This window comes from Hordeum vulgare, chromosome 2H, assembly GCF_904849725.1.
Source record: "Hordeum vulgare subsp. vulgare chromosome 2H, MorexV3_pseudomolecules_assembly, whole genome shotgun sequence".
In the NCBI taxonomy this organism is placed as follows: Eukaryota; Viridiplantae; Streptophyta; class Magnoliopsida; order Poales; family Poaceae; genus Hordeum; species Hordeum vulgare.
The window spans coordinates 653,712,587-653,730,496 of record NC_058519.1 but is presented as its reverse complement, the minus strand read 5'-3'; the positions used below and the strand labels follow the sequence as shown (position 1 = coordinate 653,730,496).

The following is a 17,910-nucleotide window of genomic DNA, read 5'->3' as shown; positions in this document are numbered from 1 at the left end:
TTAGGAGAATCATGTGATGGACTAGACCCAAACTAATAGACGTAGCATGTTGATCGTGTCATTTTGTTGCTACTGTTTTCTGCGTGTCAAGTATTTGTTCCTATGACCATGAGATCATATAACTCACAGACACCGGAGGGATGCTTTGTGTGTATCAAACGTCGCAACGTAACTGGGTGACTATAAAGATGCTCTACAGGTATCTCCGAAGGTGTTCGTTGAGTTAGTATGGATCGAGACTGGGATTTGTCACTCCGTGTGACGGAGAGGTATCTCGGGGCCCACTCGGTAATACAACATCACACACAAGCCTTGCAAGCAATGTGACTTAGTGTAAGTTACGGGATCTTGTATTACGGAACGAGTAAAGAGACTTGCCGGTAAACGAGATTGAAATAGGTATGCGGATACTAACGATCGAATCTCGGGCAAGTAACATACCGAAGGACAAAGGGAATGACATACAGGATTATATGAATCCTTGGCACTGAGGTTCAAACGATAAGATCTTTGTAGAATATGTAGGATCTAATATGGGCATCCAGGTCCCGCTATTGGATATTGACCGAGGAGTCTCTCGGGTCATGTCTACATAGTTCTCGAACCCGCAGGGTCTGCACACTTAAGGTTCGACGTTGTTTTATGCGTATTTGAGTTATATGGTTGGTTACCGAATGTTGTTCGGAGTCCCGGATGAGATCACGGACGTCACGAGGGTTTCCGGAATGGTCCGGAAACGAAGATTGATATATAGGATGACCTCATTTGGTTACCGGAAGGTTTTCGTGCATTACCGGAAAAGTTTCGGGCTCATCGGTAGTGTACCGGGAGTGCCGGAAGGGGTGCCGGGGACCATCGGGAGGGGTGTCACGCCCCAAGGGGTCTCATGGGCTATGGGAAGAGATAAACCAGCCCCTAGTGGGCTGGAATAAGTTCCCACTAAGGCCCATAAGGTTTGAGAAGGAAAAAACACAAGGTGGAAAGAGTTTCCAAGTGGGAAGGTGGAATCCTACTCCAAGTAGGATTGGAGTAGGACTCCTCCACCTCCAATTTCGGCCAAACCTTTAGGTTTTGAGGCTGCCTCCTCCCCTCCCTCCCACCTATATATACGGAGGTTTTAGGGCTGATTTGAGACGACTTTTCCACGGCAGCCCGACCACATACCTCCACAGTTTTTCCTCTAGATCGCGTTTCTGCGGAGCTCGGGCGGAGCCCTGCTGAGACAAGGTCATCACCAACCTCCGGAGCGCCGTCACGCTGCCGGAGAACTCTTCTACCTCTCCGTCTCTCTTGCTGGATCAAGAAGGCCGAGATCATCGTCGAGCTGTACGTGTGCTGAACGCGGAGGTGCCGTCCGTTCGGTACTAGATCGTGGGACTGATCGCGGGGTTGTTCGCAGGGCGGATCGAGGGACGTGAGGACGTTCCACTACATCAACCACGTTCTCTAACGCTTCTGCTGTACGGTCTACAAGGGTACGTAGATCACTCATCCCCTCTCGTAGATGGACATCACCATGATAGGTCTTCGTGCGCGTAGGAAAATTCTTGTTTCCCGTGCGACGTTCCCCAACACTTATCAGGGTCGTCGACACGACGGGAGGTCCTGCTAGCCTTGTCTTACCTTAGCGGTATATCTTGCATATAGGAATCCCAGTGAAACTTTGGTTTTCCCCAGAGTTGAGGTTTTCCTCTAAGGGATCCGACGAGATCACGAGATTCGTGATAGAGGATGCCTTTGTGGCCTGTGTTCGTTTGTGATGGACTAGTTGGAGCACCCCTCCAGGGTTTAATCTTTCGGAAAGCCATGCCCGCGGTTATGTGGCAACTTGGAATATTTTGTTAACATCCGGTATTAGAGAACTTCAACATAAGCTAATAAAATTGCCAACTGTGTGTGTAACCGTGACTGTCCCTTCGAAGATCTCTCTTCGACCGGGAACACGGTGGGATTATGAATGCCGTAGGTAGGTGTTCAGGATCACTTAGTGATCAAGTAATCCCGACCGCTAGTGTAGACCACCTTCACAATTACTTCGCGTAAGATAGCCACTTAATCAAGCTTAGGATGTTGCAGCCTTATACACTTCACCCTTACCCTACCTAATAACATGACTAGTTGTGGCACCAAGGTCTTAGATTGCTGAGTCCCCATGGCTCACGGATTCCTCCGAAACTCCCAAAAGGTACAGGTACCCCGGAGACATATGATCCCGACGGCACTCAGCCGGCGTGGCAGTACGACGAGGAGACAGACCGCCTCTACGTGAACTATCCAGAGGACTGAGGTGTGGTCGTGATCGTGGGCCTGCACGCAGGGTAGCATAGCATTTCCATGTTTTGTAGTCCGTAGCGGAACTACCTTGGTTGTATCTGTGATGTACTCTGAGTTATTAATAAGAAGACAGTTGAATCCTGAATTGTCTACTTGTATTTTTATTTGTGCTATGTTACTTGCTTGCGAAACGCTTAGATGCGCTTCTTTCCTAATCGGAGGCATCGACCCCCAGATTGCAAAGGACCGCATCTTGGTCGTTACAAGTTGGTAATCAGAGCCTTACGACCATAGGAGCCTTTGTGTGATCGTACTTGGCCGAGTCGAGTCTAGAAAATGTTTTGAGTCTTAGTTATATCGGAGAGTAGGATTCTTTTTTCTCCTCTTCTATGCTCTGGTGAGGTTCCCGTCTTAGGATATCTTTAACTCTACTCCTTTTCTCGCTCAAAATTTTTTTTAGGATCACGCGGGTATTTGTGAAATCTATATGATTTCGATGTGACGGAATCATGTCCTGGTGCCTCCTATCTGCTCTAAGTATCACGGGAGTTGAGCTCCAGGGATTCTTGCGCACATCGCCATCATTCAGATTTCTGAGTATCTAAGAACGGAGGGTGTTCGTTATTGCTTCAATACGGGTAGTGGTGAGGTAACCCCGATGTCCCCAGTACTGGTGTAGATTGTTCGGGGGTATTACCACACTTTGTATCGTTGTGATCACGAGGATCTGTTGTAGATGAAAGTCCGAGATGCTGGTCGTGTGTTGAAGGATGTGATACAGGTGACGGGTTAGTTTAGGAGTTGTGTGAAATACTCCTTGTATCCGTGTACCTGATTGCATGACCAGTTATTTCGGGAATTCATAGGTGGGATATCTAGTAGTATCTTATAGGGCTATCTTCCTACAGACGCTTGATTGAGGTTTGGGAAATCTCGGTCTTATGTTTGTTCCGAGCAGTTCTAGCTCACACTTGTTTGCAGTGGTCCTTATCGGAATTTTGTCGTCTGTTACTTTGAGGATGCACTCCTGCTATGTTGTTCGAGTGCAATGCTAAATTCTGTTCAGATATTCTTGTCTTTTGATTCAGCAATATCTTCAATTATTCTGTGGACTAATATGATGTCCGTCTTCAGGATGGCTCCACCGACTCGTCAGACTCCAGCGCGTGAGGATATGCCGCCGCCGCCTCCTCCTGCAGAGGCCTGGCAGGCGATGTTGGCAGCTACTAATGCAAACACTCAGATGTTGTTGCAGTTGATCTAGGAGAGAGCCAATCATCAGCAGGGCAATTTCCAGCAGGGTGGCAATCACTTCGCCAATCTGAGTCAGTTCCTGTCAAACCAGCCTAAGACGTTCACGTCTTGCGACCAGCCGTTTGATGCGGAAGATTGGATCCGTGATATGAACAAGCATTTCGAGTGTAGCAATGTGCGTCCTGCGGATTATGTCAAGTTTGCTACGTTTCAGTTGAAGGGGCAGGCTTCTATTTGGTGGCAGCAGCTTAAGGACTCCAGAGGTGACAGGGTGATGTCTTGGGACGAGTTTTGTCGTGACTTCAGGTCCCACTACATCCCTTCCAGTTTTGTTGAGGAGATGCGTGAGAAGTTCAGGCGTTTGAAGCAGGGCAGCAATTCTGTGTACAAGTACAATGTCGAGTTCCACGAGCTGGCCCGTTACGCGTTGCAGGATGTCCCGGATCAGAAGAGCAAGATCTACCAGTTCAGGGGTGGCTTAAAGGAGGATTTGCAGAGGAAGGATGTCCCGGATCAGAAGAGCAAGCTGCGGTGCATGAGAAGAAACAACCCTCAGAGCGAAAACATATTCTGGAGCTTGGGCTCATAGACACCCCCTTATCTAGTCAGCTCAGAGGAAGGAAGTATGGGAGGAAACCCAATGGCCAAACGAGATAATTGCAAGGGTGACCACGTATCTCACAAACCTGGCCCGGACATGTGCCATATGTTTTTGCAGAAAGATCACTGTCACTATATTTAACCATGGACATGTCCTTTGCGAAAATATTTTGACATGTACCATATGTTTTTGTAGAAATACCCCTGCCACTATATTTAATCATGGACATGTCCTTTGCGAAAATATTAGAAAGGCCTACGCGATCAGGATTCAAACGGGGCATCTTCCGATCGAACTTGCGCGACAATGCCACTACACCAACTACCCTCCTTTGACCACAAAAGGATACTACGGCTTTATAACATCGTAAGCTTAAACAAATAAAACAAAACGGAAAATGACCAGACAAGATTTCTTTTATGTTTTTCAGACTTCGTTATTGTTTGGTTTTTCATGTTTTTCATTATTTTTCATTTCTTTTTTCCATAGTTTAGTATGGATTTTTTTTACTAAAACACAATGAACATTATTGTACTATTTTTTACATTGCAAATGGGCCTTGCCGCAAGTTTAGTATTGTAATAATTCAAAGGTATTTTATTCCAATTGTACAACATTATTGTATAAATGGAAGGCATTTTATACATTTTTCCATCAAATCTACTGTACATCAAATTTATATTTTCCATCAATTCAGTTCCCTTTTTAAGTGTATATATTTATCTTTTTGGAATTCTTCATCTTCTTTCAGATCAGGTATTCTTTGGGCCGTACACACTGTTTGTGTCGTATATTGAATAAGGTTCAATATATATATATATATATATATTAAAGGATGTGATGAACATTTTTTCTAGACATATGCGAGAAAAATAATTATTTCAGAATTCTTTAGCTTTTTTCAGATCGGGTATTCTTTGGGCGCACGCACTGTTTGTATTGTATATTGAAAAACTATACACATATATATACATCTTATATTAAAAAATGTTCATCATATTTTTTTAAATGTTCATCTTATATTTAAATAAGATAATTTATATTGAAAAATGTTATATAAAGTGCACGCGCGCACGGTTTTCTCGTAAAAAAAAATAACGCGCAAATATCTTCTACAAATACTAGTTAATTGTCCGTGCGTTGCTACGGGAGCCAATATTTTTGCAACACAACCGAGATTATATTGAAAAAACATGATGAGTTGAGATCATCAAAATATCTACCCGATCTTACAAACATGATATTTTGAGCAACATTAAGATAAATACGCATCAATTCCACATATCAGAGTGAAAGCAAGCATGAATCAAGTATAGTAAACAGAAGTTCAAATTAAAGGAAGCATGTTCACATCATGATGGCTAAGTTCACCACGAGTCTCTATTGCAAATTATTTTCCTATGATATGCCTCAAATACCCCCATACACTTGTAGGAATCACAAATCATAGGGGATTCCTGTCATATGTGAGCAGGTTGATTGCCATCATATGTCATATAGGGGATTCCTCAATAATGTGTGTTCATTCCATGCATATGTCAAATATATGCATATCTCTAAGATTTGTACTAAAAAAAGTTCTCACAACGACAAACAAACTGTACCAGTTCAAAATAAAATGGCAACCTTTTGTCCTCTTTAACCAATCAATTCTCCCATGTAAGCATGAAGGAAGTAGTAGTACATTATGATCACACGATTTCTTATCCAGTTAGAAAGATAGTCAATACTTCCACCACAACAAACTCAACATTCTCAAATATAAATTATCATAGAAATTGCTTCGTATTTAGATGCTTATTTGCTCAATCGTTACTTCAAACCTTACATATGCTAGCAACTAAGATTTCTGGAAATTGAAACCTCCCCATGGTCCGGCTCCAGCAGAGTACCGGCTCGCCTCGTTGTTCTCGTGTTGCGTAGCCTTTCTCTGTCGAGGTGGCAGTATCGTCATGATGGCCTCCTCCAAGCTCCCGTTCTCATCACAGTCAGCTCAAGAATTTTTTTGAAAAGGAATGGTTTTGTTTATAGATGACAACTACATCATCAATATTTAGACATACAAGACCAACAATGAAGAATTTTGTAACAACTACTTGTTTTATGTGGGTATATATAAGCTCCCACATTTTGCATTACAAGTTAGAAAACAAAAAATGACACTCCCTCCAATCCATATTAATTGACACTACTTTAATACAATCCGATCCATAATAACGGACGCTGCTTTAGTACAACTTTGTACTAAAGCAGCGTCAATTAATATGTATTGGAGGGAGTGGTTAGTTTCTTTTTTCAGTTTGCAAGACATACGATTATATAAAACATGTTATTGTAGCTACTTTGTTTTTTTCTCTCCGAGCAAGAATAAATAAATGAAAAAAGATATGTGTGTGTATTATAATTGATTTTTCTCTCCCAGCAATAATATGCATAAATGTGAAGAGAATGTAGCTTACTATTATATGTGCGATCATTGTTCCATCTACATAGTTAAGAGGAGAAACAATGAATACACCTATAAATTTGATCGCACAACAATTCTGCAGTGCAAGATAATCAAAGAGGATAATAGACGATCATAGTATTGACACTAATTGCCTATAAATACATGAAAGTTGTGGATAAAATTGACAAATAATGAAACTTACATGCATTCAGAATAACCAAGTATTTGTAGCTGCTGCTAATTTCAGAAATGATCTGTTTCACCACACAGCCCCACCCCCACCCACTCTCTGACAAAGCCTAAGCTCCATCCCTAAAGATGACTAATAATGGCATGTGATATTCCCAACAAACACCTTGTGTCTAATATCATGGATGATTCAAAATAAAATTCAGCAAGGCACATACAGATATTTTTTAGTCACCTTGTAAGGATCAACTCGGCTCTCTCAACAAGAACGTAAAAACGCGAAGGCACTGAATCGTTGATGGCCACAGGCTCATGTCGAGTCTGTCGTAATACTTTATATTGCTTTGCTATCTGATCTGGTACTAAGTTTACACGGGGGTGCAAGTATATATATACTACTCAGCTGGACATAACCCAAACCAAGTAGGAATGGGTATCCTAGATAGATACCCACACACACACGGACACGGGATTAACTCACAGTTGTGGGGTTGACAAATTTCCCCTTCACCGTGGAAGCCGTCTTCAAGCAGGGGATAGAGGGCGGACAGGGAGCATGGGTGAGGGGTCTGTGGCGACAAGGAGAGCTATACGAGAGGAGATAAGGGGCGGTAGGTGCTCATCGCCTTTGCCACGTTGAGCGATGAAGAAGAAGGAAAATGACAGTGATTTCTCTCATGAAAGAATCGCGGGATTGGAGACGAGGGAGTGGGGGTAGTGGGAGATGGGACGTGCGGTCGTGGCTTGTCCCTTTCTTTTTCATCCTTTTTTCTTTTTATCGCGAGGGGTCGCAACTTTCTTTGATTCTTACCGCATGGGTGCGTGCGAAGGAGGGGTTGAGGTACGAGGTTGAACCATCACGATGGCATACCCTCCTTTAATAGTGGAGATTTATCTTTTTGGAATTCTTTATCTTCTTTCAGATCAGGTATTCTTTGGGCCGTACACACTGTTTGTGTCGTATATTGAATAATGTTCAATATATATATATATATATATATATATATATATATATATATATATATATATATATATATATATATATTAAAGGATGTGATGAACATTTTTTCTAGACATATGCGAGAAAAATAATTATTTCAGAATTCTTTAGCTTTTTTCAGATCGGGTATTCTTTGGGCGCACGCACTGTTTGTATTGTATATTAAAAAACTATACACATATGTATACATCTTATATTAAAAAATGTTCATCATATTTTTTTTAAATGTTCATCTTATATTTAAATAAGATAATTTATATTGAAAAATGTTATATAAAGTGCACGCGCGCACGGTTTTCTCGTAAAAAAAAAATAACGCACAAATATCTTCTACAAATACTTGTCTAGTTAAAACTTTGAACCCCGGAAAGACTTGTTGTTACTCCAAGTAGACATCCATGATCTGTCTTTTTTGTTGGAGCCAAATGGGCATAAGATGCACTGGATCTGATGGTTCAAGTTACTACTACGACTAGTTTCCATCAGCAAAGTGCATCGTCATATGCAACACTTGCCAATCAGGGCAGGGGGCGACACGTACCTACATACATACTGATACTCCAAGTTGAAGCTGGACAACACGTACAGGGAGGCAGCCAGCCAAGATTACTTGGACAGGAATCTCGATCTATCAAAGCTTCTACTAAATTACCACCACTCTACGTCTAGTTCTAAGAAAAAGAAAAAATAAATAAGAGAGATTCAGTTCAGGGTCCTTGAGTGAGTCTCTGCAGCTCGCCCTGCTCGTCCAGCGTCTCCATGAGGAGAGGCGGCGCGTACTGCGCCGTCCCCTGGTGCTCCTCCGCGTCCTGGCAGAAGGACAGGATGATAGTGTCGATGGACATCTCCACCACCGCGAAGAACAGCTTCGCCACCGTGTACCCCAGGCCCCACGTCACCTGCACCACCACCACCACCACCATCAGAAGTCTTAGTGATGGAAACGAGATATAATGTCGGGTTCCACATCTACACTGAAAAAACAGAGGAATGCTCACCAGAACGGGGACCAGCGGCGACGATATCTTGTTGTGCGCCGACTTGTACTTGTGCGTGTCGAGCATGAGGAACGCGAAGAGTGCGCAGAACAGGCTCACGCACAGCTTCCCCAGGAACAGGATCACGTCCCCGATGACATTCACCTTCCCAATGCGCAGTATGTTGTTCATTATAAGGCCGGTAGCGAGCACCGAAGCTTTGAAGAACCCTTTCCCTGTGATGGCAATCTGCAAAACAGCAAAGAGAAGCCTTGTCAGTTCAAAAAGTTGCAACTCACAAATGATAGACAGACAAAAGGAATTCAGAACTATCAGGTCAAATGCGAAGAGATGAACAGCCCCAAATGGCACACCATAAAAGCCTAGTCAGCAATCGGGTACAAAGCATTATGAACAAAGCAAGCAACCAATGGCATTGTGCTTCAGGACAGGAACAATCAGTAATAGAACAAAAAAATGTTCATGCTTACCATTATGTAGGCATTTCGATTTACAGACATGAGGGTCCAGTCGATGCAGCCCCGGCAGCACTGAGATGAGGACGATGACACTTTCCCAAAGCAGCTCTCCCGAGCAGAACCAACCAGCTTCAACTTGCGGCGAAGGCATTCTAGTATAAACCGCACCCACTCAACAGCTGATACAACAAGCGAGCCTATGGCAGCAGATCCAAGGTTGTAACGCATCAGCCGCTTGAGCGAAGAGACAACACTGAAAAACGGTATATCATGCTGCACCAAAATGGCTTGAACTGTCAGTAAATGGTGAATGCAGAAATATGGAGTAAATTTGAAGTGCGCCCATTTAGTTATTATAGTTAAACTTCTGACTCTTAAGTGCTGTGCTTACAGATATTTCACCACGGGCCCAGTAGTAGGAAGCAACTGATCCGGCAACCACAGTTGCAGAGCATGCCATAAAAAATTGAGTAGCCCAGTAGCAGCCAAATAAGTGGAAAAGAATTGCAATGCCAATATGAGGGGTGTAATGGATGCTGTACCCACAGCAGTTGTCACAGTTTACTTTGCCCAACTTCAGATCATAGGAACAACAATCTGTACTGCAGTCATTTCGGACAACCTGGCCAGAGCTGAAGAGGTGGAGTGTGGCAGAAAACCAGAACATATAAAAGATAGCGAGGATAAAGTACGGCACAACTGGGAAAACTATCAGTGCCTGAACTTCACCAATGACCTTTGCAGCAACCTGAAAATAATTTTTCGATTTTAATGCACAGAAATTATTAGGTATATCACAATAGAGGTAGCGTTGATGCATCGTGCTTTTGGAACCAAGCATCGCCTTTGCATATCCAGTGAGCTACTTACCTTCAGGACAGGTGTGGCTATCAGTATACGCCGGACAATAGCTATCGAGGACAGAAAGGCAATGATCATTATTACTGTCATCAGCACTGTGGCAACATGAAGATGGCTTATTTCCTGGTAAGAAGGTAAATGATCAGATAACAAGCAGCTTGACCTTGTAAAAAGTTGACTCGATTCAGAGCACTTACCCGCCCGCTGATGTGAACATATGGATCACTTTCACCAATAACAACCGTTAAGGGATCATTTCCGAGCCAACCAGCTGAATGTATAACGTAGCCAGTTAGGAATAATGTCACATGCCTCAGACATAACATGGCAAATGGCACTAGTGATATGTACCTTTGATGTAACAAAACATAGTAACAGATACTATAAGGGCATTGAAGAGCACTACTGTTATCCATGTCATCGCAGCAACAAAATAACGTATCATAAGCAACCAGATCACTGACAAGAAAAGAGGAAGGAGTGCACCACAGACGATTAGCACAGGCCAAGACTTCCCAATGTCCGCAACATATCTCTGCAAATAAAAGAAAATGTCAGATGCTATACATTATTGGTTGCATCAGGGATTTACTTTACAAAAATAGTAATGGTGTTGTGGAGAGTGGAGACTCGCTGTAAATAACCACTATCAAGTACAAACTCCTACAAGGACAATCACAGTGCAGCAAAATTCCTTTGAAGTTAGAATAAAATTATAGTTGAAGTTTAATGCACGTTCAGGATAAACAGTGGGAGTTCCAAGGACCAATTGCCACTTAATTTCAGCATTAAGCAGATAACAAGAAGGGAGATTGTTTTGGCTCCTGGAAGATTAAGAACCTTGAGGACTGCAGATCTGGAATCGATGGCCTTGTGGATTGTTTTATCTATAAGCATATTCTGTTCAATGTTTACACCACCCAGCTGTAGCCAGTGCGTCAAAGAAACATTGGATGCCCGGGCGATATATTGGCAGCTCCAATAGACTGAAAGAACAAGAATATTCTAAATTAGTCATCTCATTGTACTAGTTGACTAACTCGAGCTGTACTGTTGCTCCATGCTTACACAAAGGTGTCATGAAATGGCTGAGAGTGAAGATTACCGGCTTACCGTTTACGCTAGGGAATATGACAGGGTAGCACGGTCCCTGAAGCTGAAGGGAGCTGTTCCTCATATCAGGTGTTAGAACATCGAAGTAGTTATAGTCCCTATTGATCCAATCATCAACCGAGAGCCTGATGTCCCCTTCCGGGTAATCACAGACAAAGTTTAGTCCATCCGGTGCCGGAGTAGGGCACTCCATCAAGCAGATGGCCTTGGCATCTGCCAGGTTAGTCTTGCTGCCCTTGAGTCCACTTTGGTACACCTGGTTCGGGTCCAACCAATACCTGACCTCGAGCTCGTGCACGTCAGGGTCGCCGTGCCTGTCACCACAGACGTTCCCTTTGTAGTCCAGCTCGTATGTCAGCCTGCACGAGCAAGAACAAGATGTCAGTCTTACCCTGCCCATGTAATCTAAATGTTCAGGTTGCGAATAGCAAGAACATTCCAGGTTGACAAAATGCTACTCCCTCCGTCCCAAAATAAGTGTCGCAAAATTTGTACTAAGTTAGTACAAATTTTATACTAGATCAATGACACTTATTTTGGGACGGAGGGAGTACTATTTAACAGAGAAATGTGCTTCCGGCCAAGTCTTCTAAACTACTAATATACTCCCTCCGTTCCTAAATATAAGACCTTGTAGAGATTGTAGTATGGAGTACATACGGATGTATATAGACATATTTTAAAGTGTAGATTCACTCATTTTGCTCTGTATGTAGTCTATAATGAAATCTCTACAAGGTCTTATATTTAGGAACGGAGGGAGTAGATGGCAGGTACTCAAGAGCAACTATAGGATAACAGCATCAAAGAACAATTGCAGAAAGAAAGGAAAAGGTGACGGTGTACCACGTAAAAAATAACTCGCCGAAATGATTGGATGACCAACAAAATTCCATGTACATGCTTCACATGATTACAGAACGGTGGTAGTGGTAGTAGTAATAAACCGATATAGCTATGTACAAAGTTACAAACTGCAATAATGATACTCAAAAGTTTTCACAAGACTGAATTCATGCCACCCCGAAAGTCAGTGGTGAGTACATTGCAGTGCGGTTAGCCAGAGCATATACTCGTATGTAGGCAGGGGCAGAGAAAGTGCCGTCTGCTTTGAGCCCACTGAGCAGCACGGAGAGCAGAGCACAAAGGAAAAGAAAAGAAAAGAAGCCTTTGAAGAGGGTTTTAGGGAGGGGATACAATTCCCAGGGCCACCACACACACACAGCTCTACTGCCTGTAAGCGGGCATCAAAGTCCGGAAAGCAAAGGCGGCTTCCACCTTTTCTTGTTTACATGGCCATAAAAATCGGCTGGCAGACCCTAGCAAGAACCAGATTCGGTTTGGCACTAGCAGCAGCAACATGGGCATGGCGGCCTCCCTCCTCGGAGCTGCTAGTTCCAGTTACACAGTCAGCGAGACTCGTTCATGAATTCATTCAGTAATCAGTACTGTACTAGTAGTAGTAGTAAATCCTGGAGCAGATAGTCAGCGAAAGCAACAGGAGCGAGCGAGCAAGCAAGCAAGCAAGCGTTTCTTTCTTTCTTTCCCCCCTGATTTGCTGCTGCTGGTACTAATTAATTGCGCAGGAAAAAATAAAATGTAAAAAGAAGACAATGGGCTGAGGAGCAGTTGGGAATGCGCGGCGCAGACGGAGATCTGCGCGCAGGAGAGGCAGGCAAGAAGCGATGAATCTGAGGAGGGGGCGGAGCAGACCTGAGCGGGTTGCCCTGGTTGAAAGCGAAGCTTGAGTTGACGATCATGGCGACCCAGAAGGCGGCGAAGAGGACGAGGAAGGCCAGGTCGCGGCACCGGCGGTCGTGCCGGATAATGCCCAGGCTGGCCGTGCCGCCGCCCGCGTCGGCGTCCTCTCCCCCGGCCCCGGCGGTGGCGGTGGCCGAGGGGTAGCGGCCGATGATGGCGCCCAGCGGCCCGCCCATTGAGCGAGCACGCGCGCGGCGGCCTTGCGGCGGCGGCAGTGATCTGCGGGAGGGGGTGGAGAGCAAGCAGAGCAGAGCAGAGGAGGGAAGGATGGGGAGCAGGGGAGTGGGAGTGATGGGTGTGGGAGTGTGGATTTGGCCTTTTCTGCTGCTGCGCTCGTGGGAAAAGCAAGCGCAGGAAAAGGAGGAGGGGCGGCGAGAGGAAGGGGGACCCGGTCGGGGTTGGGGTTGGGGTTGGGTGTGCAGGCGCTGCACATGTATGTGTGGGTAACTGCCGTCAGTCAGTCGTCATTACCAGTGGTACTACTCTACTAACCGCGCGGTCAATGGGGACGGAGTTATTATTAACCAGAGACGACCGCGGTGGCCGGAGGAAGAAGCGATGGGCCCGGCCGTTGTTTCTGGGAAACTGTCTTGTTCTCGCATCAAAAGGCACGCCGACCACCGTCGCAAGCCGTGGTGCGCCTCCGCCCGGGTCCAGAGACGGCGAGCCTCCATGTCCATGTGGGTGGGTGGGTGGGCCGCGTCTGCCAGACGTGTACACCGATCTGGATCCGCGTTCAGAAAAATGATGCCGTGGGTGAACCTTCTTCTTCCCTGCATGCTAACATGTCGCATGTTACCACGATTCCAACCATTCGTCCTGAATGCTGTCCTCCAGCGCGGGCTTCAAACTCCCGCAAACAGCCAACAACCTAAGAGCATCTCTATCTATCAGACGCCTTATACTGCTAATCCATAAAAACCGTTTATAATTCGTGGAAAAACGGTTTTAGAGACCGACGTGAACGCGGACAGTGTCGGACCCCATAAAACGAACCCGTAAAAAAGATATTCGTACAAGATATTTTTTTATGAATCGACTGTGCGGGGTCTGTTTGGACGCCGTCGCGTCGATTCGTAAACTGAATACCCCGTAAATCGAAATTATTAATGTGCAATATAAGAAAAATATCAATATTACAATACAATAATCATCCAAAGTACAATGATTAGTCAAATCACCGTATCAAACTAAATAATTCAATATCAAACTTGTCCATTGAACAAATCACACATGAATTAAATGAAAATGAATGGAAAAAATGGAATGTGTTACCGCCCAACCCTTTACTAATGGTGTTCAATGAGATCCTTCTAAAGTTGACAATGGGTGTTTGCATTTTTAATCTCCTTGTAGGTCTCAAGAAAAACTCTAATTCGGTTAGAGTCTTTAGCTGGTTTGACACAGCTACCCACATTGTCGTAGAAGAACTCCAAGTTCATGTCTCTCTCATCTTTGATAATCATATTGTAAAGAATAACACATCATGTCATGATGTTTTTCAAGGACCACTTGTCATAAAACCGAGCAGGACCACGAACAATGGTAAACCTGGATTGCAAAACCCCAAATGTTCTTTCAATATCTTTTCTGACTCCCTCTTGTGCCCTTGCGAATTCACACCCTTTCCTAGTTTGGGGGTCTATGATGCTCTGATAAATATGCACCAACAAGGGTATATGTCATCTGCAAGATAGTACCCCTTTGTGTATTCATGCCTATTGATAGTGTAGTTGTAAGCAGGAGCATCACCACTAGCAAGACTATCAAACAAATGAGACCGTTGCAACAGATTGATATCATTGAGAGTACCCGGCATATCAAAAAAGCAATGCCAAATTCATAAGTCATGGGATGCTATGGCCTCTAGCACAATTGTTGCATCACGAGACTTGCCACAATACATGTTGGAAATATGCCCTAGAGGCAATAATAAATTAGTTATTATTATATTTCCTTGTTCATGATAATCGTTTATTGTCCATGCTATAATTGTATTAATTGGAAACTCAAATACATGTGTGGGTACATAGACAAAACACTATCCCTAGTGAGCCTCTAGTTGACTAGTTCGTTGATCAAAGATGGTTAAGATTTCCTAGCCATGGACAAGTGTTGTTGCTTGATAACGGGATCACATCATTAGGAGAATGATGTGATGGACAAGACCTAAACTATAAACGTAGCATATGATCGTGTCAGTTTATTGCTACAGTTTTCCGTATGTCAATGTATCTGTTCCTATGACCATGAGATGATGCAACTCCCGGACACCGGAGGAATACCTTGTGTGTATCAAACGTCGCAACGTTACTGGGTGACTATAAAGGTGCTCTACAGGTATCTTCGAAGGTGTCTGCTGGGTTGGCATGGATCAAGACTAGGATTTGTCACTCCGTGTGACGGAGAGGTATCTCAGGGCCCACTCGGTAAGGCACCATCACAATAAGTCTTGCAAGCAATGTGACTAAGGAGTTAGCCATGTTGGGGAACGTCGCATGGGAAACAAAAAATTTCCTACGCGCACGAAGACCTATCATGGTGATGTCCATCCACGAGAGGGGATGAGTTGTTGGGGAACGTCGCATGGGAAACAAAAATTTTCCTACGCGCACGAAGACCTATCATGGTGATGTCCATCTACGAGAGGGGATGAGTGATCTACGTACCCTTGTAGATCGTACAGCAGAAGCGTTAGAGAACGCGGTTGATGTAGTGGAACGTCCTCACGTCCCTCGATCCGCCCCGCGAACAATCCCGCGATCAGTCCCACGATCTAGTACCGAACGGACGGCACCTCCGCGTTCAGCACACGTACAGCTCGACGATGATCTCGGCCTTCTTGATCCAGCAAGAGAGACGGAGAGGTAGAAGAGTTCTCCGGCAGCGTGACGGCGCTCCGGAGGTTGGTGATGATCTTGTCTCAGCAGGGCTCCGCCCGAGCTCCGCAGAAACGCGATCTAGAGGAAAAACTATGAAGGTATGTGGTCGGGCAGCCGTGAGAAAAGTCGTCTCAAATCAGCCCTAAAACCTCCGTATATATAGGTGGGAGGGAGGGGAGGAGGCAGCCTCAAAACCCAAAGGTTTGGCCGAAATTGGAGGTGGAGGAGTCCTACTCCAATCCTACTTGGAGTAGGATTCCACCTTCCCACTTGGAAACTCTTTCCACCTTGTGTTTTTCCTTCTCAAACCTTATGGGCCTTAGTGGGAACTTATTCCAGCCCACTAGGGGCTGGTTTATCTCTTCCCATAGCCCATGAGACCCCTTGGGGCGTGACACCCCTCCCGATGGTCCCCGGCACCCCTCCCGGCACTCCCGGTACACTACCGATGAGCCCGAAACTTTTCCGGTAATGCCCGGAAACTTTCCGGTAACCAAATGAGGTCATCCTATATATCAATCTTCGTCTCCGGACCATTCCGGAAACCCTCGTGACGTCCGTGATCCCATCCGGGACTCCGAACAACATTCGGTAACCAACCATATAACTCAAATACGCATAAAACATCGTCGAACCTTAAGTGTGCAGACCCTGCGGGTTCGAGAACTATGTAGACATGACCCGAGAGACTCCTCGGTCAATATCCAATAGCGGGACCTGGATGCCCATATTGGATCCTACATATTCTACGAAGATCTTATTGTTTGAACCTCAGTGCCAAGGATTCGTATAATCCCGTATGTCATTCCCTTTGTCCTTCGGTATGTTACTTGCCCGAGATTCGATCGTCAGTATCCGTATACCTATTTCAACCTCGTTTACCGGCAAGTCTCTTTACTCGTTCCGTAATACAAGATCCCGCAACTTACACTAAGTTACATTGCTTGCAAGGCTTATGTGTGATGTTGTATTACCGAGTGGGCCCCGAGATACCTCTCCGTCACACGGAGTGACAAATCCCAGTCTTGATCCATACTAACTCAACTAACACCTTCGGAGATACCTGTAGAGCATCTTTATAGTCACCCAGTTACGTTGCGACGTTTGATACACACAAAGCATTCCTCCGGTGTCAGTGAGTTATATGATCTCATGGTCATAGGAATAAATACTTGACACGCAGAAAACAGTAGCAACAAAATGACACGATCAACATGCTACGTCTATTAGTTTGGGTCTAGTCCATCACATGATTCTCCTAATGATGTGATCCCGTTATCAAGTGACAACACTTGCCTATGGCCAGGAAACCTTGACCATCTTTGATCAACGAGCTAGTCAACTAGAGGCTTACTAGGGACAGTGTTTTGTCTATGTATCCACACAAGTATTGTGTTTCCAATCAATACAATTATAGCATGGATAATAAACGATTATCATGAACTAAGAAATATAATAATAACTAATTTATTATTGCCTCTAGGGCATATTTCCAACAGTCTCCCACTTGCACTAGAGTCAATAATCTAGTTCACATCACCATGTGATTCCAACGAATCCAACACCCATATAGTTATGGGGTCTGATCACGTCTTGCTCGTGAGAGAGGTTTTAGTCAACGGTTCTGAAACTTTCAGATCCGTGCGTTCTTTACAAATCTTTATGTCATCTTATAGATGCTGCTACTACATGCTATTCGGAAATGCTCCAAATATCTACTCTACTATACGAATCCGTTTCACTACTCATAGTTATTCGGATTAGTGTCAAAGCTTACATCGACGTAACCCTTTACGACGAACTCTTCAACCACCTCCATAATCAAGAAAAATTCCTTAGTCCATTAGTTACTAAGGATAAATTTTGACCGCTGCTAGTGATTCAATCATGGATCACTCTCTGTACCCTCAACAGACTTTGAGTCAAGGCACACATTAGGTGCGGTACACAGCATGGCATAGTTTAGATTCTACGGCTAAGGCATAGAAGACGACCTTCGTCTATTCTCTTTATTCTGCCGTGGTCAGGTTTTGAGTCTTACTCAAATTCACACCTCACAACGCAACCAAG

General features: G+C 44.4%; 1 protein-coding gene across 1 annotated transcript; it reads right to left on the bottom strand.

Annotated features, from left to right (window-relative positions):
- Positions 1-8,146: 8,146 nt before the first annotated feature.
- On the bottom strand, positions 8,147-13,264 carry LOC123428446 (choline transporter protein 1-like). The gene is made up of 10 exons (XM_045112657.1): positions 12,911-13,264; positions 11,198-11,556; positions 10,925-11,070; positions 10,436-10,619; positions 10,282-10,355; positions 10,094-10,207; positions 9,615-9,971; positions 9,236-9,496; positions 8,766-8,993; positions 8,147-8,666 (listed from the first exon to the last, which is right to left on the bottom strand). Exons 1-10 carry the CDS (start codon positions 13,132-13,134, stop codon positions 8,475-8,477), a joined length of 2,139 nt encoding a protein of 712 aa, XP_044968592.1. The 5' UTR covers positions 13,135-13,264; the 3' UTR covers positions 8,147-8,474.
- Positions 13,265-17,910: the final 4,646 nt, after the last annotated feature.

What these genes read in the sequence shown, in the direction of transcription:
- LOC123428446 (XM_045112657.1), bottom strand. Translation starts at nt 13,134, where the DNA reads ATGGGCGGGCCGCTGGGCGCCATCATCGGCCGCTACCCCTCGGCCACC. An exon ending in CCAGATCTGCAGTCCTCAAG is followed by an intron (nt 10,620 to 10,924) that starts GTTCTTAATCTT and finishes TTTTATTTGCAG; the next exon opens with AGATATGTTGCGGACATTGG. An exon ending in TATGTTTTGTTACATCAAAG is followed by an intron (nt 10,356 to 10,435) that starts GTACATATCACT and finishes TTATACATTCAG; the next exon opens with CTGGTTGGCTCGGAAATGAT.